We start from the raw sequence: 20,924 nt of genomic DNA on the forward strand, positions 1-20,924 counted from the left end.
CTTGTTCTTTCCTGTTAGCGTGTGCGTCCTTCGCAGCACCTTCCTCCACCTGCCCTCCTTCCTTCCTTTTTTCCTCTCTTGCTGTTCCCTCCTCTCCACGCTTTCCGTGATTCGTTCTCACCTCTGTCGCACTCCCCTCCTCCTCAACAACCGAACAGTGACGTGTGTGTGGGGGGGGAGGGGGGAGGAGGATGATCGTGTCGTTCTCATTCGATCTGGCAAGGCCGCTCGCCTCTGTCCCCCCGCTTTCACTTCTCCTTCGACTGAGATTTTACGGTGGGGTTGGGCAAAAGGTCTCTTCGATCTGCGGCGCAAGGAGCGCGCACATCTCTTCAGCCTCCTCCCTCCACCTTTTTTCTTCCGCCCACCCACTCCCGTACACACACACACACGGGAGAGAGAACCTTGCTCGTTACGCCTTCCTATCTTGCGCAGGCGATCGAGAAAGGGACGAAGGAGAGGGAGGAAGGGAGGGGAGGGGAGGGGGACAGGATAAGTGATACCCACTCACCTTCACACACGCACGCACACTTTTCGGGGGGGGGGCAGTACGTACGTCTGTCTGTCGGTATGTGTCTATGGAGGTCTGCGCGCGGGAGCGAGTTGGTGACGAGGGGAAGAGGGGAGGGGAGGAAGTATACAGAGAGAAAGAGGAACTGCAGATATGTATGCGGGGAACTCGGCGACACGCAGCTGACTTGGCAGCAGCAGCAGCAGCGAATAAACAAGAAAACACGTACACGCAGAGCTGACAGTCATCACGACTGTGATTTCGGCACGACGCAGAGAGGATGACGGCTGCCCACAGCGAAACATACACCATCGCTTTTCATGCCATCATTATAGACGACGTGTATGCTGATCGCGAGTCAAACGCAACGTGATACACGCTATCACTGCACACGGGGGGGGGTCGAGGGATGGCGGTTTGAGTAGCAATACTCGATAGCAGTCCCACTTTTTCGTGTGTGTATGTATCTGTAGAGGGCTCGTTTTGATGCCCGCATGATGCTTGTAATGCTATCTTTTTTTTCCATATCGATGTGCTCGTGGCCTCCTTGAACTCGACTTCGCTGCCGCTTTTCCTTACTTTGTGTCCGTCTTTTGCACGCTTGCATGTGCATCCACCTCCTTTCCCTACGCCAAACGTTGATGCCCCGCACTCTCCCCCTCATCCCCCATCCCGCCATCCTGCGTGTCTTGATGTTTGGTTGTTTAGTCGGTGCAGGTACGCGCGCACACGCATTACGCACTATACATAACCGACTTCACACCGGACCAACCACGATATTCGTGGTTTTGGCGCTCTTGCGTGTGCCTACTTTGCGAAATCTGGCGTGCGCGCGTGCGTGACACGCATCTGCAAAGATAGGGCCTGCAGCCCCCCCCCCTCCCGCTCCTTTCCATCTGTGCCACCTTCTTCCTCTCGTCCCTACTACGACTCCACTTACTCGTGGTCTTCAGAGAAGGTGCGAAAAGGGCACAGTTGCATCGGAGCTGAGCACGAAAAAGGTGTACAATATCGTCGACAACGGAACACCGCCGCGGAGGCACTCTTTGTCCTCTCACGGCGGTGTTGTAGGCATCCAAGCCGCAGGAGGCAGGAGTAGTCAGCGTATCGGATGCGAGGAGAGTGCCTAAGATACCGCTTCATCTCTCTGATATACCAACGCGCCGCTCCCTCTCTCCTTATAGACACACAGAGAGGAGCGAGCACCAGAGCAAGAAGAGAAAACGATACAGGATACTCAACATACGAAGGAAAATCACTTGCGAGAGAGAGAGAGGTGTCATCAAGGAGAGCGCACAGAGAAGATAGCTAAGAATTCCTACACGCAGGGAAGAGGCGGGTAGGCTGACCGTTGACACACCCGCCGCCGCTGCCGCCCTCATCGCTTTGTTTTCTTCTGCCAGTGTCTTGCCACACACCGCACTCTTCTCACGTAATCCCAAACACACGCGCACGAAAAACAAACAAATGCACACATGACACACGCTCCTCTCCCATACCGTCTTGCTCCCCCCCTCCCTCCACCGAGCGGTCTCTCTTTTCTCGGTGCACACACTTCATTCCTGGATGTCACACGCGTGTATTCAACACACGCCCTCACCCTCTATCGGCTTGCTTGTGTGCGTGTGTGTATCTCGGAAGGGTGTGTTCGGTGGCTCTTTTCTCTGCATGTGTGCATATTCTTTGTACTTGTCTCTTCTGATTTCGTGTTTCCCCCACCCCTTTCGGAGTGTCGGCTGTACCCTCCTCTTCAGTGGGCGCCGTTTATCCCTCATTTCCTTGCGCCCCTCGTCGCCCTGGCATTTTCATTGCCAGGCACTTACGGGAGCGTGTGTATGTGACAGCCCCCCCCCCCCCCCACATACACACACACACACACGAAAAGAGAATACACCGACACGAAGAGCGAGGCACCAGTGAGCCAGTGCGCTCGTGCAGGGCCCGCCTCGTTTTCCCTTCCGCCCTCTGACGTACATATCTGTCTTTCTCACCCTTTTCGTTTTTTTTTTTTTTGGGAGGGGGGTCTTTAGCATTGAGCTTATCTTGCCTTCCACCCACACCATTCTTTATTCGTGCCGCCCGCGCACAGGACTCCCCCTCCTCCTCTACATACGTCTCGCACACGCAACGCTCCCTCACCGCAGCTCGCCTGCGCGGAGAGCGGCGCCTCCTTTGCCTCTTTTAGCCCGCCCTTTTATGTGTTTGTTGCGCCCTCCCCCCAACGTATCCGTCGCCGTCTCCGCCAACCCCTCCCCTCTTCGCTACTCTTCTTTTTCAGTTGCGCGTGCGCGCGTGTCCGGGAGCACAGGGAAAGGGAAGCGTGTGTGGGCGACACAGCATACCGCCCCTTCCCTCTACACATACGCAGGGCTGCAACTCCGACGCATACATAACACGCACGAAAAAGCGAAAGAATAAGAAAGAGGAGGATACACAGGCGCTCAAGACTGGGATTGAAAATCAGCGAACGTTGTCTCACTCGCTCACTCTCTCTTCTCCTTGCGTTTGGTGTTGCGCAGGTGTGAGGGGCTGCAGTGCGGCTTTCTTGTGTTTTAGCGTGTGCAGCTCGTCTGTGTTGACGGCAGCAGCTGCAGTTAATAGCAGGGTGGGCGCCAACATCTACTTTCGGTGAACTTCCGAAACCCTCCTACTCTTGTTACTCCTCTTCGTCTTTGCGTGAGGGCGGCGTGCTCTCTCTCTCTCTGCGCGTTTGTGTCGCTGCTATTCTTTCTTTCTCTGTGTGTGACACCTGTTTTGGGCTCGTCTCTCCCATTTTCATGCCAAGCTGTCTGTCGCCCTTCACCCGGGAGAGCGCTGCTGGCGCTGCCGGCACTGAGGACATCGATGACGCCCCGGGCTCGACGATCATCGCCGCCCAGCGCAGCCGCCTTCGCGAGCTGGTGGATCGTGCATACAGTGAGGCTCTTCGGACTGTTGCCCACCTAAGGCTGCTCATGCCGCTCTCCAAGTACGGCCTCGGCGTTGCCCTCATCTTGTGCGTGACGGTCATCTGGGTGGCGTCCTCGGTCTGGATCCAGTACATCTTCGGTTCCCTCGAGTTCAACAAGCCGTTCTTCCTCACGTACTTTAACACGACTGGGTTTTGCCTTTGGAACGCCGGCTTCTTTCTCTCGGCTCGCTGGCGGCGCACGCCATGGGACGAAACATCGCGGACGCAGCCGGTGTGCATCGAGGATGCACGGCTGGACTCGAGGGAGCCGTCGTCGACGGAGGAGGCGGAGGCGGAGGCGGGAGAAGACGCCAGCATTGGGGCAGTGAGGGAAGTGCCTCATCATAGCAGGAGCGTCTCGGGTGTGAGCCCGACTCTTTCCCACACCGTCCCGCACTGTCGAAGTCTTGCAGAGTGGGAGCTGCAGCGGTCACTGAACCACTACTCACCCTCCTCGAACCTGCTTTCACATGCTGTACCGCATTCGACGCAACCGCCCCACTACGGCCATGCTCTCCTGTCACGGTCGGCGATCACCGCCGTGAGTGCCCGCCACGCTGGAACGCCACCGCCGACGCCGCGGCTCCCCCCGCATCAGGTGCTGATTAGTGTTCATGGCACAGGCAGGAGTCTGCTGGAGGACAACGATGACATCGATGGCGGCAGCGACGTTGGAAGCGCGCACGGTGCGACCAGGTCGACGGTGCAGTTGCACTTCGCGGATGAGTGCCGCGACTATTCCCTTCCCACCTCGTCGGCGTCGAGTGCGCGAGAGGAGGTGGTCAGTGTCATCCTGACGGATGAGGACGAGCTGGCCGACGCTACCCTGTGGCAGGTTGCGACGCGCCGAGAGGTAGTGATTTCCTCAAAGATGCTCCGCCACAACGGTACCGAGGCGCCGCCGCGACGCCGCTATCGTCAGCGCGCGCGTCGGCAGCGCATTCGCCGCTACTCGCTCCGGCGCATCTGGCGGTGCGCGCTCGTCTTCTGCCCGCTTTGGTTTCTAGCCAACTACCTCTTCAACCTCTCCCTCTCGATCACGTCGGTGGCCTCTAACACGATCCTGAGTTCCACCTCGTCGATCTGGGCGCTCTTCTTATCCCACATGGTGCTGCGGCAGCCTGTGGGGGCGCATCGATTGGTGGCGGTGGTTCTCAGCGTGAGCGGGACAGCTGTGGTGGGGCTGTCCGACAAGGACGCCGCTGGCGGGCAGAGCACCGTTGGCGGCAACATCGTCGCGCTGCTGTCGGCGTTCTTTTACGCCGCCTACACGTCTGTGCTGAAGTTCCACCTGCCGGACGATGAGCGCTTTGCCATGGGGATGGTGTTTGGCGCTGTCGGCGTCTTGAACTGTGTTTTCCTGTGGCCCGGCCTGGTGCTGCTCAGCGTGACGGGTGCGGAGAAGTTTGCGTGGCCGTCCTGGCAGCAGCTCTGGCCCTTGCTGATGAACTCTCTCGTTGGCACCAATCTCAGCGACGTGCTGTGGGCCCGCAGCGTCGTGCTCACTTCCCCGGTGGTCGCCACGCTTGGGTTGTCGCTCACCACCCCGCTTGCCATGGTCGTGGACGCCATCTCCAAGAATGCGCACTTCAGCGGCGCTTACGTGGCCGGTGCTGTCCTTGTGATGGTGGGGTTTCTGCTCGCTAACTTGCCGATTTAGATCGACGTGTGGGTGTGTGACGGCGGCGCACGATAGGGGCAGCGTATTATGCGGCTGGACGAGTGGCAGAAGGGGGAGGAGGAGGGCCGCAGTACGCTGCCCGAAGTGCCGGAGCGCCTCTTGCTTTGGGGCTTCTCGTGCTTTGGGCGCCTTCGCACCTCTCCTCCTTCTTTTCGTCACGGAGCTGTGCGGTGGGCGTGTTGGATGCCCTGCCGTGGAGGCCGCCGTCTTGCGGCCGTTGTTTCTTTGCCTCTCCTTGGCCCATCCCTCTCTCTCTCGTAAAGACGCCCCAGCTCCACGCGATCAACATCATGAGTGACTGTCAGACACATCCCTCGTTCTCCCCAGCGAGCAATCGCCTGCCTATGCGCGTCTGCGTCGAATCCAGAGGAGCGGGAGGGCGGGCCCACACGCGGTGCGGCATGTAGTCGATGAAGCGCGCTTGCAGGACCGCTGCCAAGGCAGAGAGAGAGACGGAGAGACCGGATTGCCTGTCCGCCTGCCCCCGCTTTGGGCGGGGCAAAGGGAAGCCGGCGCCACGACTGCAGCGAAGGGATCGGAAACGAGGATAATGCGAAACACGCGCCGCCCCGCCTCTTGGCTTCTTTTCCATGATCTCCCTCCCGACCCCGCTCCTACCCTGCTGTATCCGTGCGTGTGTGTGGGTGCGCGTGTGCTTGTGCGTGGATGTGGGTGTAGGTGTGGGGTCTGCATGCACAGATACCCGCCGTCCCCCTCGCCCCTGCTTGCCTCACACACACACACACACACACACACACGGCCGGCTCCCCCAAGGTTTCACTGCCACTTACTTCCTCCCTCCTCCCCGCCCTTCCCGCGTTTCTATCTCCGAAATTTGTGTGTTTTATTCTCTTCCCGGGCCGCCTCGTACGTCTTCTCCTCTTTGCGTGGTAACGTGTTATTGTCGCGCCGTGTGTGCAGTCCTCGCTGCTGCACCGCCCCATGAATGAGCGCTGGTGCTCAGGGTTCGAACGTATCGCTTTTTTCTCTTCCCCCCTCCCCACTCCCCACTCAGTGGTGTGGACTTGCGAGGAAATGGAGGATCTGTGCCCTCGACGGGTGTGGGGCTTCTCGACGGGGTGCATCCTTGCCCCTGGGCGCTGGACACTCGACGTGGCCTCTCACCACCTCTCTCACACCCACGTGAAAGGCGACAAGGCCGCCACTGATTCGGCCGCCCCGGGCAACGACACCATCAGAGGAGATGCACTCCCGCTCGGCACGTCCAGCAACACGGCGCGCTTCGAGAGCATGGACGAGACCGGGGCAACACTGTACGTGACGGAGCTGTTTGTGCCGCATGCGAGCCACGTGGACGTCGCTGGCGCGGCTGCATCAGACGCTTCAGGGCAATCAAACTGGTCTGCAGAGAGACTGCGAGCAAGCCTCCTGCGTCAACCCTCATGGCGGGTCAGCCCGACCCAGGGACGTGATAGCGCGGCATCTCCCGCAACTGTGGCGGCGGAGAGCGGCTGCGTCGAGCGTGAGCGTGCGCCGCTGCGCGCATGGGTGGTGGAGGTCACGGCACTTCCTTCGCCTTCCTCGACTCTCGCGGCGGTGCCGCCTTCCACGTCTGCCGACATCGCCACCACCACCCCCGCTTCTTGTTCGGTGGCGGCTGCGCTGCTACCCCTTTTTCGAGTCTTCCTGGAGGTGGTGTGGGACGGCGGCACGTCAACATCAGCGGTCTCTCGCACCGTCGACGATGCGGTGCGCCGCATCCTGGCGCACCTAGAGTCACTTTACCGTACGCCAGCCCTTGAGCTGGATGTGTTCCGCTGCTTCGTCGGGAGTGCAGCAGCCAGCGACGCTGCTCCGGGCGGGTCGGCGCGAGTGTCTCCGCAGACTGCTAAGGCAAAGACTGTCGCATCTGTCGTCAAGCAACTGCGGGAACCGTGCGCGCCGCACGCGCTGGCGGACATGGGTACCGACGCTCTCAGCTCAGCCTGGGGGGTGAGCCTTTACTCGGCGGCTGGCGCAGCGTTTGTTCAGCTACTCCAACCCTCCTGCTCTTCACGACCGCCGCCGCCGCAGCAGCACCACCAGAGTGCCGTCGGCGAGGCACATGGAAGCCGGTCGTACTGGAGCCTGTACCTCGTCTCCGTATCTCCCGCCGCCAGGCATGGTGGTGCCGCCTCTGCGGTGCAGCACCTTCTCCAGTACGACCTGCAACTGTGCTGGGAGGGACTGGCGCTGTCCACGGCGATAGCGGGAGCAGAAACGGTGGTTGCGGTGGCTGCGCTCCCACTGGACAGCGCAGACGCCGAGCCGAGCTCCATCTACAGCTTCCCCTCGGTGGAGCGGGCGTGGGAGGTGCATGTGCATCGTTTTCTGAGCCAGCAGCGGGGTCAAGAGCACACGAGGGGTCTGGCTCGAGATAATACTGATGTGGACAGCACTGTGGGGCGTCACGACACTGTGCGGGAGTGGGAGCTGCGCAGACTTTCAACGTCGTCTCGTCCGGTGTTGGGGCAGCTTGACGCCATGCTGCACAATGCAGAGCTGCAGCAGTGTGTCGTGGACGATCCATCGCTAAGCAGCGGGGAGCGTTCCATGCGTCTGGTCGCACGCGATGTTGGGGCACCGCTGGTTGCGCCGCGGTGCACATCGTACCTTCTCCGCATTCGCCGCGGCGCTGCAGGTGGCGAACAGGTGCGTGCCAACGTCTCAGACGACCACGCGCACGGCTTTGCAGCGACGCAGACGCCTGCACCTACTGATGCAACGCATACAGACACACGAGCGGAGGAGCGGTATGTACTCCAGCTGCACGCACCACGGGTACTGAGTACACATGCACTGGTGGTGTGCATGGCTGTTCCCACGTCATTGGTCGCGAATGAGAGCCGCCCGGATAAGCGCGCCGCGACGGAGGCAGGCGCGGAAGCGAGGGCCTTCAGCGCAGACGATGCCGGCTCCTTGGCAGCAGCAGCTCTTAGCGCGATGTACCGCATTGCCCCCTACGTCCCTTCACTCTGGCTACCACGCGAGGTGGCCCTGCGCGGCGGCAGTGGCGTCTGCTCGCGGTCAGGCAGGCTCCTGCTCCACTTGCCCGCCTGCGACGCGCGCTATGGCAACATCCACGTGGCTCCGGTTGCATCCAACGTCTTCACCACCCTTGGCTCCATCATTGCATGGAGTGCGCAGAGCCCATCGTCACGCCAAGGAGATGCTGCCGGTAGCGACACCTCGTCGCTTGTTTTTCCCACGTGTGCCTCCCTCGCTAACACGTGCGCAGTGTGGACGCTGATCGGTGACGGCCGCAATGCCGCCGCGTACCTTGAAGACACGGTGTCCGAGTACATGTACGACACCGGCGCTAAGAGTCTTCTCAACGTAGGGCAGCCGAGTCAGCACGAGCGCCAGCCAGGCCTGCTTGTAGTGCGACGAAAGCCAAAGAAGCGGTACAGCACGACAGGCTCCGCAACCGTGTCTGGGGCGGGTAATGGGACAGTGTCATCTCTTGCTGTGCAAGAGGTGTGCTCCGCGTGGCTGGACGTTGGTGAGACACACCGGCTGTTCCTTTCCGTGCGCGATGTCGGAGTTGGTGAGGTGCTGCTGGCCAAGGGCTCACTCGTCGGGCCGCACACTGAATTCCTCCGCAGGGACGGCAAGAGTCGCGATGCCGTCACTGCCGCACTGGAGGCGGCCAGTCGCGCGGAGGAGGCGGCGCTGGAAGAATGGATAGGCGGCTTTGCTGCTGCTGCCGTTGCTCCACAGCGCCGGTGATGGCAGGACTCACACATCTGCGATGCGCGCTAACGGCGACGTGTTGTTTGAGTCCGCGGCACGCGAAGGTTGTGCCTCGTAGGCACCCTTTCTTCGTTTTTTTTGTGCTTGTGCACCATCGCATCTTGTCACGCATCACACCCTGGTCGTCGTGTTTGTGGCTGTGTTTAGCCGCACAGGTATGTGTGCCGCTTCAGCCGTGTGTGCAGCGAGGCGTGGTAGTGGTAATGGTGATGGGGAGGGGGCGCTCTTCTCCCAATCCAGCGCTCTCCTCTCCATGCTTGTGCCTCCTTTTCGTGCATGTCACCGAAGAAATGGTCACGGGTGTGATCGGTGTCAGGGAAGCGCGAAGGATTGCGGCTATCTTTTTCCCGATCCTGTGTTTCTTACCAATGATCACATGGTTTCTCTCGGACAAGAACCGCGCCGCACCCCTATTCTCTTACTGAAGTGCTCTGCGCGGTATGCGCTGGGGGGGGGGGTACTCGTTCCTTCACTCTCTGCCTCTCTGCGGCGTTTGTGTGTCGACATCCGTCTGCGCCGCGTCCATCAGTTCACGCACGCTTTCGCCTTCCTTGCGCGTCTCTATTGCATTCGTGTGCTCCGTGCCTCACGCCCCACGCCCGGCCGCTCTCCCTTTAAGGTTTGCTTCCTTCGATTTCTCTCGCTTACTCTCCTTGTGGAGGGCGTAGCTGACCTGCGTGCACATACACTGACGCAGTGTGTCTGTGCGTGCTGCGTGTGCAAGCGTCGTCACTGTGTGCACAAGGAATCGCAGAGCTGCTTCCACACACATACGCACGCGAATCGGAAAACGAACATTTTTCACGAGGTCGCTGCTCCAGACATGTCGTCATCGCCATCGTCATCTCCGCCTCATGAGCCGCCGCGCGTGCTCTTTCCACAGGAGTGCTCCCATGACACGCACTGCATGAGCCACACGGGCAACCTCTACACCGCCCTCATCACGGGAGGAAGCAGACTGGTGCTGCTGAAGAACGGTGTGGTGCTAGCGCAAAGTTGCCCACTGTTCGACGAAGCGCCGACGGTGGCAGCCGCAGAGACGGCGGTGAGTACCGCGCCCCCAACTACCGAAGCCGCTGCCACCACGACGTCGAGAGGAGCGACAGCCTGCACAAGAGGCGAGTCTGCTCGGGCATTGCCGGCCTCGGCGTCGCGGGTGTGCGCTGTGTCTGTGTACCATTTCACCGATGATGTCTTGCGCGTTGCCGTAGCCACGACAACGGACGTGGTTTTGTTTGAGTTCGATGATGCCGGGCAGCTGTGGCGCGACACCCGTGCATCTTCGTTTTGGCGAACAGCAGAGGGCGCGAACACTGTGCACGGCAGCGGGATACCACCGCCGTCCTCTGCCGCCGCGTCGCCGGGCAAGGATGGAAGTTCAACAAGTCCATGCACATCCATGCAAGGACGCAGCAACCTTTTCCAAACATCGAATGCATCTTCTTCGTCCGCCGCGGCGAAGGGCTCTGGGCCTATCACGAGCGGCGGGCAGCCAACTCAGAAGCAGTGCGGTTTCACAGGGCGGTTACGGTGGAGACACGTGACATTCCGCTTGGACGCGACGTTGTTGGCTACTCGCCCTGGAGTGACCGAGGGCGGCAACACTTCCTCCTCTTCGACCGCCCCATACCCTGGCGCCGCGCCCACCGCTGCGGACGTGAGACTGAGAGGTGCGAGTGCCGCTGCTGCTGCCGTGCCGGTGCGGATATCTACGCCCGCACATCCCTCCGTCGTGCGAGCAGTGGACTTTGTGAGCGCGGACACGTTGTGCATCGTGCTCGACACAGAGGCGGTTCTGATCGTGCTCGGTAATAGCCATGGCGCGCCGGCGCTCCCCTCTGTTGTGGGTAGCGCAGCTGCTGCCGTGCAGCTGCCGGATCGCGTAGTGTGGCGCTCCATGGGCGCCTACCGCAGCCTCGCCGTGTGTCGTGTGAATCACCACGTTGCCCTCGCATTGGGCCATGCCACAATGGTCGTCTTTCCCTCCTGCGTCTTTCCTGCGGATGATCAGGTGCCCATGTCGTACCCTGCGTCGCCGAGCGTGGTGGACGAGCGCTGCTTCAGCCGCGTCGCGTCCACAGCCGCCCCCTCCCTGTTTTCTACAAACTCCGCATCAGGCGGCGCACACGTAACCGCGACGGTGGGGAGCCGTGACTTCGCTGTCGCACCAACGCCGGCCTTCTCGCCAACGTCGCGCCCGACCTTGGTCGGGGGCTTTGCTGAAACGCCTGGCCAACCTACAACGACGTCTGGAGCGTCCGCGTCGCCCGCGGCCGGGGCGTACACGACCCTGGCAGAGCGCGCTCTCACCACCTCGGTCGGCATCTACCACATCACTGACATGCAGTGGCACTGTGTCTCATCGCACACGCTGCTATGCGTCACGTGCACGCACCCGCAGGAGGAGACGGCATACATGATGTTGTACACAGTGCAGTCACTGTCGAGCGTGCGGCGGTACACAAATGTCATGAGAGAGCACGCCGATGGCGGATGGGGCCCGTGCCGAGGCGGGTACGAGGGCGAGGAGCTCAACATCGCCGACGCAAGCCTCCGCTTGTCTGGCAGGAGCGTCAAGAACATTGTGCAGCTGGTCCCCGCCGGTGTGATTGCGCTAGCCTACACCCCTTCTTTACGGATGGCCGGGCAGCACGCGTACCCGTGCACGAACGGCAACACCGCATTCCTTGTTGGGAACGCAACATCTCCGGCGTCCACAGCCGACACGCCGCTGCACCCTCCCTCGCTGCAACCCGAGACACCAGACGTTGCGGCGCTCTCTGTCAGTACGGTGGCCGGGACGACGTGGGGAGGGGCGCCGCCGCCGCCCATTGCCGAGATGCATACGAGCCTTGTCCCAAACTTCTCGCATTCTGCTGAGGCCAACTCGATGAGCAGCCGCATGGAGTTTGTGCACGTCGAGGGTGACGGCACCGTGCGGACGTCGAGTTACGCGTTTGGGCGACAGAAGCACGCAAGTTTTGCCAAGCAGCGCGCCGTTGGGCTGGCTTGTAGGGAGCTGCTGCAGCCTCTCCTGCGCCTTTACGGCTCCCTGGTGAAGGTCACGGTTCTGCCACCGTGGCGTACGCGACCCATCGAGCTCGGGCACGACACCAGCAAGCAGCCGTGCGCGGTGGAGCTGATGCTCGGCGCGGCGCGGCGGTATCGAATGGTACTGCGCTTCACGAGTGGGGTGGTGCTAGCGGTGATGGTGGACCTCTCCGCCGCCGTGTATCGGGTGGAGTGCTTCCTGGCTTTGGGCTGCGCGCCGTTGTTGTCGCTGCGGACCGTGATGCCTCTGGCAGAGGCGGAAAAGGCGCAGGGGCAGCCGCCGCCGTTATCTGTTTGGAACCCCGCGGGCTCGTCGACGATCCTCATCGCCGGCTTGCTCGGCTTCCCCACACCTGCGCTGCTGATTCCATCCGAGACGCCGCTGAGCTTGCCGAAGGCCCCTGCATCGTTTCTGGAAGGTGGAGAGGAGGGCGCTGAAGACTTGGGGGCCGTGCAGCTGGCTGGTGGCTCTATCTCGGCCGATTCGGCAGCCGTCACGCGCACCGCCTCCGCCACCTCATCACACAACGCTGCTCACGACGCTTCGAACTCCGTGGCGGCTGCGATGCCTCCTCGGACCGTGTGGGCTGTGGTGCTGCTGCAGGTAGAGCCCTCTGGTATGCAGGCGCGAGTGCTCACGGCGGCGCCGCTCACCGAGGTGCACATCCCTGGCGTCTCGTTGATGGCAGGTGCTCACGATGGGGGCGGCGGCGGTGGTGGCGCGCAGAGCGCACGCCCGCCGCCGAGTGCGCCGACGGCTGCGAGTGCGGGCTCCATGTCCGCGAGGGATGCACCGCCAATGCCACTGACAGCCGCCTCGACCGCTGCAGCAGCGGGCTGTGCGGCACAGGTGACGGAGGACGACGTCGTCTCCTTCATGACTCTCAAGTGCCCGGAGAAACTTCGCTTCATGCCGGCACTGCTGAAGGCGGCTCAGCAGGACGCGGGGCGCTTGCTGGCACAACTCATTGCCAAGTACGGGACTGCGGAGGAGAGCGGTGAAGCCGTCGGCGTCGCCCAAGCGTCAGAGAAGGAGGCCAGGGCGGATGACGGGGAGGTTGAGGCGGTGCCGGTCATGTCTCGCTCCCACCCCGTTGTGCGTAGTCTTTCGGTGCTGACCAGTGGTTGCATTGATGCCGGAGGTGAGGTGCTGCTGCTGGTTCGCGCGAACGCGCTCTGCGGCGGCAACAGTGAGGGAGGCGAGGGCGGTGGTGCTGCGGCGCTAATTCGACTCCGTCCACCATGCCTCGAGGCACTTGCCCCGGTGCACCACCTCGTGGCTGCCGGCGGCTGTTACATCCCTTTCGAGCCCATTGTGGCCGAGTATGTGCCGGTGCTTGCAGAGGTGCAGCAGCGGTGGTGGTCAGAGCCGCTACGGTCAGCCCAACTGTCTTCGACGTGCGGAGCTACATCACCAAGACACTTGGAGGGCTCGGTGCAGGATGTTCGAGAGGCTCTGCGCGCCTGCCAGCGTGTCTCCGCCGCGGCGGAGGGGGCGGCGGTGGTGCAGTGCCAGGTTGTACCGAGATCGCCCGGGATAGCGTACGTTCGCGTACGCACTCCCCTGTCGCCGGACACCGGCGAGGCGGATGCGCCGACGGCCCTGCAGTGCCTTTCGCTGCCCTCGACGATCGACCCGAAGAGCATCACACGCGTGATCGGCGCCCTGCTAGTGAACAACGATGTTGTGATCGGTGTGCTCTGCCGCACCGCAGGGGACAGCAATGCCGCTTCCTCCGTCTTGTATCTCTACGGTTGCCCAGCTGTTCAGTCGCTCGCGGCGCCTGGGGCAGCTGCCGCTACTGCTACGGCGAAGCCGAGCGACAACGTTGGCATGGCGGCGACTTGTCTCGCTTCAGGCTCTTCCGCGTTTACGCTTGAGGCAACGCTGCCCGGAGTGGACGCCTTCGACCTCAGCGCAAGTGGCGAAGCCGTGCTGCTGCGACGGTGGCCGGCCCAGGTGGGTATGCCACCACCGTCGGCAGAGAGCGCCGCCGTGCAGGGGTCGCGGTTCGAGCGCTGGCTGCGCTGCTTTCCCAAAGAGAGCGACAGTGGCTATTCCTACGTCCAGGACTGCACGTGGTGTCCGCCGTGCGGCACCACCGGCGGGCTGCTCGGAATCGGTGGCCGTGGCTCGGCAGTCGCACCGGAAACGGTGACGGCTCTTATGACTCTGGACGTGGCGGGGGCGTGGGAGGCAAGCACCGTGGGCCTCTCGGTAGCAGAAGCGGCAAGGCTGGGCAGAAGCCGCACGTCCACCCGCCACGTACTCTACGCGACTACCAGCAACTCCTTCATTCATGTCCGCCAACTCCCGTTGCGCAGCAGCGGCGCCACAGCGAGCGCGTCTGGCAGCTCATCAGCTTCCGTCGTCGGAGAGGCAGCACTGCCGCAGTATCATCCCGATGCTGTTATGCAGCTGATCGGCATGGCGCGATGGAACGCGCTGGCGAAGGTGTTGACGTGCGTCGCAGACGCGGTGAGGGCGGTGGTGGCGCCGCTGGGGGCTGAAGGAGCAGCCTCGACTGTGGATGAGTCATCGAGTGTGATGCTGTTCGATCAGCCCCCGGAGGAGCTGGCGCGGCGCTTGTGCACCTCGGCCGTGGCGCGCGACTTTCATGGCCTTCCGCAGGTGGCGCAGGAAGAGGAGGTGCTGCGTCGGGTAACTCCGCCGCAGCTGTCTGTGGCGGCGTTACGCGACGAAGAGATGCAGGCCAACGCGATGGCACCGGCGCCGTCTTCCTCAGCGCCTTGCACGACGGCAGCCGTCCGCCTTTATGACTTCAGCGCCATCTGCGGCGCGCTCGTCAGCGAGCTTACCCAACTGCTTCCCCAGGTCATCCTGAGCGGACTGGATAGCCAAGAGCACCTGAAGTTGCTGTGCATCTTGCAGGCCTTACGTGACACGTTGCCGCTGAGCCGCAGCGTCGACGAGGCAGCGGCGCGGCATCTCTTCTACAGTCGCTACATGGGCCTTGGAAGACGCCTGCGACTGACGAACGTAGACGCACCAGCTGCTGCCGCCACGGACTCGTGCGCCCCCATCAACTCCGTGTTGCACTTCGAAGTTGACCGCACCGCCACGAGCACCGTCACAACGGCATCGTATTTGTGGGCGGCCATGTCCGACTCGCAGTCGACTCTCCTATCGCTCTTGTTCGACAAGGCAAGCACGGTGTACGTGGACGGCAGCGCTGGTGGTGCCCTCGGTGGCCTTGGTGCCAGCGGTGGCGGTGGCGGGGGCACGGGGGCGGCATTGGCGCCGATCACAGGCGGCGCGTCGGCACAGGACCTGACGTGGGAGCAGGTGAAGCAGTCGGGGGTGGCGTTTTGGCTGCGCTCTGCGGCGGACTTGCGCGCCATGGCGGACCGCGTCGCTCGCCATCAGTATCAGTCGACGAAGGAGCTGACCGACTGTGCGCTCATGTACTGCACGGCTCGCAAGGCGGGCACGCTGGCGGCGCTGGCCAAGGCGCAGAACAACCAGCGGCTGCACGCCTTCTTTAGCCGCGACTTTGCAAACAACGAGCACAATCGTGCGGCTGCCGCCGCCAACGCGTACGCCGCCATCAGCAAGAACATGCCGCAGTACGGTGCGGCTTTTTTCCTTCTGGCTGGTGACGTTCGGAGTGCGGTGCAGGTGCTGCTGCAGCGGTGTCGCAACCCGTCCTTGGCCTTGTTCGTGCTGCGAGCAGCGGGCGACGGTCTGGAAGAGCAGCCATCGGCAGCGGAGACGGCTCTGGAGTGGTACATCGCGCAGCGCACGGCGGAGGCGGAGGTGTGTGGTGCGCTGGACATGTGGGAGCTGACCTGCCTGAGCTGGCTCGACGTCAGCCCACCGCGGGTGTCGCCTGAAGTGGCGGTGCAGCGACGCGTCCGGGCGCTGCAGCGCATCGCGGCCCACCCCACCGCGCACCCCGAGGCCCTCTGTGCGCTGCGCTACGCCAGAGACTGCGTGGCCGCCCTCGCCTATCGCGGTGACCAATTTCTCTCACCAGCTCGTGAGGTGGTGCTTCTGCTGCGGCTCGGTCGCTACTGCTTGGCGCATCGACTAAGCCTGAATGGCTACCTGCACTACCACGACGCGGAGGCGCTGCTGAGGGGGCTGCGGGCAGAGGCAGCAGCGGCGGCGTGCTCTGGTACGCTGCAACGCACAAGTAATGGTGGGGGTAAGTCTCGCAGAGCACCGCCGCAGACGCCGAAAATGGCGGCCGACTTCAACACCGGAACGCTTCTCTTTCGTGGGTTTGATGGCAGCGACGACGACGACGAGGGCGGCAGCGACGACGGTGGAGCTTTCGCGCATGCGCGACAGGGCAGTTCCTCCTCCGCTGTGGGCGTCAGCAGCGCTGACGCCTCTTCGCCATTGTTCACGCTGTCCGATGGGGCGGCCGCTGCGGTGGAGGCGGAGGTGCAGTACGTGTACGCCCGCACCGGCGCTATAGTGCGGCCAGGCAGTGACGCTGCAAGTAGCGCGGGTGCTACTGCGCACGCTGGCGAGTGCGAGGACATTTTGCGCCGCATGCTGCTGAGCTTTACCACTGCTTCGCCCTTCATGATGACGTCGAACGTGGCGGCTGCCGATGGTGGCAGCGGGGCAGCGGAAACCGTGCTGATGCCGTCGCTTGCCACGTTGCCCTTGTCCTCAGAGCCGTCCTCGGTCCGGGCCAACCCGCACGCGCCATTCCAGCAGCTGCTGACATCGCTGCTACATCGTTTATCGGCCGTGGAGGTCAATGCGCAGCAGGAACGTCGTGCGACGGCGGGCAAGCCAAGCGTCAGTAACGGCGCCGCAAGCGGAATCGCGAACGTTGCCCAGGGTTGTTCACCAGTAGCGGTACTGCCACAAATGCAGCCAGCAGGGACTTCGCTTTCTTCGGCAGTGGCGGCTGCTGTGCCGTCTTTGAGTATCGCCACCCCTACAGCCGCAGACGGGGGCTGGCACGCCCTGTGCGTGCCCCTGCTTCACTTCCTCCTGAGCAGTGTGGCGTTGCATTGCGCTAACTATATCGTGCTGCTCGCCCTCCAGCGTGTCCCCGTCTCCACGGAAGGGGTGCTGAAGGCCGCGGTGCAGGCGAAGCTTCTGTCGGACGACGGTAACGCGCTGCAAGGAGCCGGCGACACCCCTCCCCCCGCTGCTGATGCTGCTACGGCGGCACCGCCGCTCGCTGCGCCCCTATCCCCGTTGCACCGTCCTCTGATTGCCTTTTTCCATCTTCTTCTGCACCATATGAGACGGCACTACCGTGACGCATGGGCGGCTGACGGCGGTCGCCTCGGTGGTGGGCAGGCATCCACGTCACCGGGCCACCATCTGGAGGCATGCGGCGGCAAGGGTTGTGTGTGGGGAGTGACCAACGACGATGACACGGAAGTGATGGCGGAGGAGGATGGCGCAATGCGCGGCGGCAGCGAGGACGGCGGTCAGGTCTATCGGAGCATGTTCGACGCGCTTCTTGCTGCTGCGACCGCAGCGGAGGAGTCCAATAATTGTGCGGCGCGGGTGGTTAGGACGTCCTGCAGTGCAGGGACAAGCTGGAGCAGCTTTCGCGCACGGGCCGACGCGGATGGCGCCACCATCGATGCCGACGCACCTCGCGACTCGATGCCGCTGCGCCTTGCAGACTCGGCTCAGGTGTCGCTGCTGCTCTCGTGTTGCCAGGCTCAGCTACACTTGCGGCTTATGGAGCACCTCAAGCAGCTGACACGGGCGGAGCTGGACTCGGAGGTGATTACGCCAACCACGCAGCGCGCCATGGACGCCGGGATCCTCTATGCCGATGCGCTCTCCCCAGAGGCGAAGGCGGCGCTGGTGCAGCGTCGCATACTGCACTGCACACTGCTGCTAGACGTGACGTCCCGTTGGAGCACGCTCTCGGAGGAGTGCATGATGCGCATCTACGCAGCGCAGCCGCAGTACGCGCCCGGTCCTTTGACAGACCCCAATGGCGTTTTCCTAGAAGTGCAGCAGACGGTGAGGCTGATGCAGGCGGTGTTGGTGGCGGTGCTGGACGCTCCGCCGAGATATATGCAGGCAAGCACTTCTCCGGCGACAGCGGAGGCCTCAGCGGCAGCCGAATGTGGTGGTGCAAAAATGGCTGCACACCGTGCGCCGTTCGATCCTGTGACGCCGCCGCCGCTGCCCAAGTCGTCGACCTCGTGGTTAGAGGACAACACACTCACGATGCTAGAGCTGTGTGCGACACAGCTGGAGCTGTTCTGGACGCTGCCGGCGCCGACACTGGCACAGTGCTGTCAGCTAGCAGCACCGACCCGCGCGGCGCTGGAACTGCTGCAGGAGTCTACTGCGTCACACACGTCGGCGCGAGCGCTGCTGGAGTGCATGCTACGCCCAGTGAAGTTAGCAGCAGATCCCCTGGCGGAGCACAATCGTTTCGGCAACGCAGGCACGCCTTTCAACGACGCCGCCTCCGCCTCCCAGGGCCTCTTCGCCTTTTCAGCTGCAGCGACACCGGTCTCCTCGTCGCACATGACACGGACGGCGTCTCCCTGGGCACCTGACTTTACACCGTCGCCGGATGAACCACAGCAGCGTAACGGCCACACCGAGGTGTACTGCCCCGCACTCTCTTACATGCAACTGGCGTGGATGCGGCGGCACCACACGCACGCACTGCTTCGGGGGCTGCTGCTCATGGTGACGCTGAATTGCGGTCAGGGACAGGGCCAACGTCCTGTCAGCACCGACCGCCTTATCCTTGCTCAACACAACCACAGTGTCACCGGGGTCCACTTCGACGCCTCCAGCTGCGACAGCGTGGTGTGGACGACTGAATCCGGCACCTCGGTTGGTCACGGCTTCCGCGAACTCCTCGCCGGGGACAACGAGGAGGCGCTGTGGAAGCAGGCAACGGAGCGAAACTTGGCGACGGCCGCCTTTACTCTTGGGCTGACCGCACAGCACGAGCGGCTGCGCTTGGCGGCGGAGCACGCGGAGCAGCAGTACACACCCGCTGTCATCGCAGCGGTGGCAGCCAAGTCAGCGCTCGAGAGCCGACCGCGGCTTGGCGAGGCGGCCAACGCGATGCCGTCCAGCCACCCGCACCTGCCGTTCTTTGTCTCTCGGCACCTCGACGGACACCTCGACCTCTACCCCTTCGCGTCTCAGGAGTGCGTGGCGAGCTTCCGCTGTGCGGCGCGTCACGGCCAAAGCGCGATGGGGCGTAGCGGCGGTACCAGCGGCGGCGTTGGCACCAGCCACAGCAGCGCATGCGTATGGCGAGCGTGGGGAGTAGCGGCGGGGCCCACCGCGGCCGTACCGGCACACAGCGCGCGGCTGGCTTGCTCTGCAGTTGGTGCAGCTGTGTCCTCGTCGCTCGACCGCGACGACGGCTACGCCGTCACCCCCGTTGCCTTCTCCCCCAACGGCTACATCGTTGCCGCGGGCCTCTCGGACGGCTCCGTCGCGGGCTGGCGCTTTGCCGCGGCGGCCGTGGAGAGCCCGCCGGCGTTCTCCTTTCCGCCGCTGTTCACCCCCTCCGGCATACGCAGCTGCACGTTCTGTGGTGATCGGAGCTCGCTGATGGTGGTGGTCGGGGTGGCCAAGGAGCCGCACCAGTATCGGCACGGCTACGCGACCGCTGACTCGACGTCTTCTCTTGGCATCAGTGCAGCCACACCACTCTCTGCACTCGCTCCTCCCTTGGTGCCCTCGTCTGTCGCAGCGGCCCCCGCCTCCGCATCCACCACGTGGCCCAGCACAGCTGCGAGTTTCGATGCTGGAGAGATGGTGGGCGAGATGCTGATCCTTGATACCATGCTGGGCGCCGGTGCCATCACGGCTCGGTGCGCGCTGCCCTTCATACCCTCCTACGCTGTCTACATCGCGTCTCTGCGAGCGGTGCTGATGGTGTCCTTGGAAGGCATGCTGGCCACGTACGCGGTGGCAACGGGCAGGTTAGCCGTACTGGGCACGGTGCCCGTTACGACGGTGCTGCGGTCTGCGCTGGGGCCGTCGCTCGGCGCCGACTGCGGTGATGCCGGCGCGGGTGCCGCGTCGTCTAGGAGCGGCGCATCGGACAGTGATACGGTGTACATCACATGTGTGGCGCGCAGCAGCTACGACCCACTCGTTGCACTCGGCGTATCCAACGGCCTGGTACTGCTGCTGCACTTCCGCAGCATCAGTGCGGCGATGGCACGGACGGAGCGGCGCATCCGAGACGAGGGCGAGGACACGTTTGTGTATTACCCACCACGCGTGTTTTCCGCCGGCTCCGACACAACCGAGAGCCGCCGCAGCAAGCGCAAAGTTGCTCAGCAAACGAAGAGTGGCGCGGTTGCATCGGCCAGCGCGACGGCGCGGGTGACGAGCGAGGTGGCGGCGCCGGCGATGGGCAAGGAGTTTCTCGCACGGCTTCCAGAAAAAACGGTGTTGAGTGAGGCAACGTACATGCAGGTGGCGCCGCACATCAACACCCGCAGCGCCATCGTAGATCTCGTGTTTAGTCCGTCGATGCTGCTGGCCGGGTTGCAAGATGGGAAGGTGATGGCGGCCTCGCTCATCGCGCACGCGACTCGAGCGCGTCTCACGGCCGGCTGTACGATCCCGAGCGATCTGCTAGAGTGTCCGTGAAGCCTGAGTGTGTCTGCACGCAAGATTCTCGTGTGGAGACAAAACCTTTAAGTTACATGAATGCCGTGCGAGGCCCTTGTGCACGCATGTCTCTCTCCCATTCCTTTCCGACGTTTCTATGTGCGCGTGTGTGCGGGCATATGCGCGCAAAAAAGAAAACGCGAGAGACCCCGGAAGCGCACCCAACACCACCAACGGATGCGATGTGTGCCGTATCGCGAGGCGATAAATCGCCGAGCCCGCATAGGGCCTTTTACGGGTACTGCTGCGGACATGCTTCTCGACGCACGCACGAGTTGCCCCCCGCCCCTAACACGCACGTGCAAAGGCATAAAGGCACACAGCAAGCAACACAGAGACACACTTTATATGCGTGGATGTC

At 63.0% G+C, this 20,924-nt stretch overlaps 3 protein-coding genes across 3 annotated transcripts; all 3 read left to right on the top strand.

Moving 5' to 3' along the window:
* Positions 1-3,288: 3,288 nt before the first annotated feature.
* LINJ_07_0070 (conserved hypothetical protein) lies at positions 3,289-5,121 on the top strand (the record flags this gene model as incomplete). The annotated part of the gene is made up of 1 exon (XM_001463182.1): positions 3,289-5,121. The coding sequence occupies one exon, from the start codon at positions 3,289-3,291 to the stop codon at positions 5,119-5,121; it is 1,833 nt and encodes a 610-aa protein (XP_001463219.1).
* Positions 5,122-6,084: 963 nt separating this feature from the next.
* Positions 6,085-8,871, top strand: LINJ_07_0080 (conserved hypothetical protein; the record flags this gene model as incomplete). The annotated part of the gene is made up of 1 exon (XM_001463183.1): positions 6,085-8,871. The coding sequence occupies one exon, from the start codon at positions 6,085-6,087 to the stop codon at positions 8,869-8,871; it is 2,787 nt and encodes a 928-aa protein (XP_001463220.1).
* Positions 8,872-9,271: 400 nt separating this feature from the next.
* LINJ_07_0090 (conserved hypothetical protein) lies at positions 9,272-20,542 on the top strand (the record flags this gene model as incomplete). The annotated part of the gene is made up of 1 exon (XM_001463184.1): positions 9,272-20,542. One exon carries the CDS (start codon positions 9,272-9,274, stop codon positions 20,540-20,542), a length of 11,271 nt encoding a protein of 3,756 aa, XP_001463221.1.
* Between the last annotated feature and the right edge of the window lie 382 nt (positions 20,543-20,924).

The sequence above is a fragment of the Leishmania infantum genome, chromosome 7 (genome assembly GCF_000002875.2).
Source record: "Leishmania infantum JPCM5 genome chromosome 7".
Classification (NCBI taxonomy): domain Eukaryota; phylum Euglenozoa; class Kinetoplastea; order Trypanosomatida; family Trypanosomatidae; genus Leishmania; species Leishmania infantum.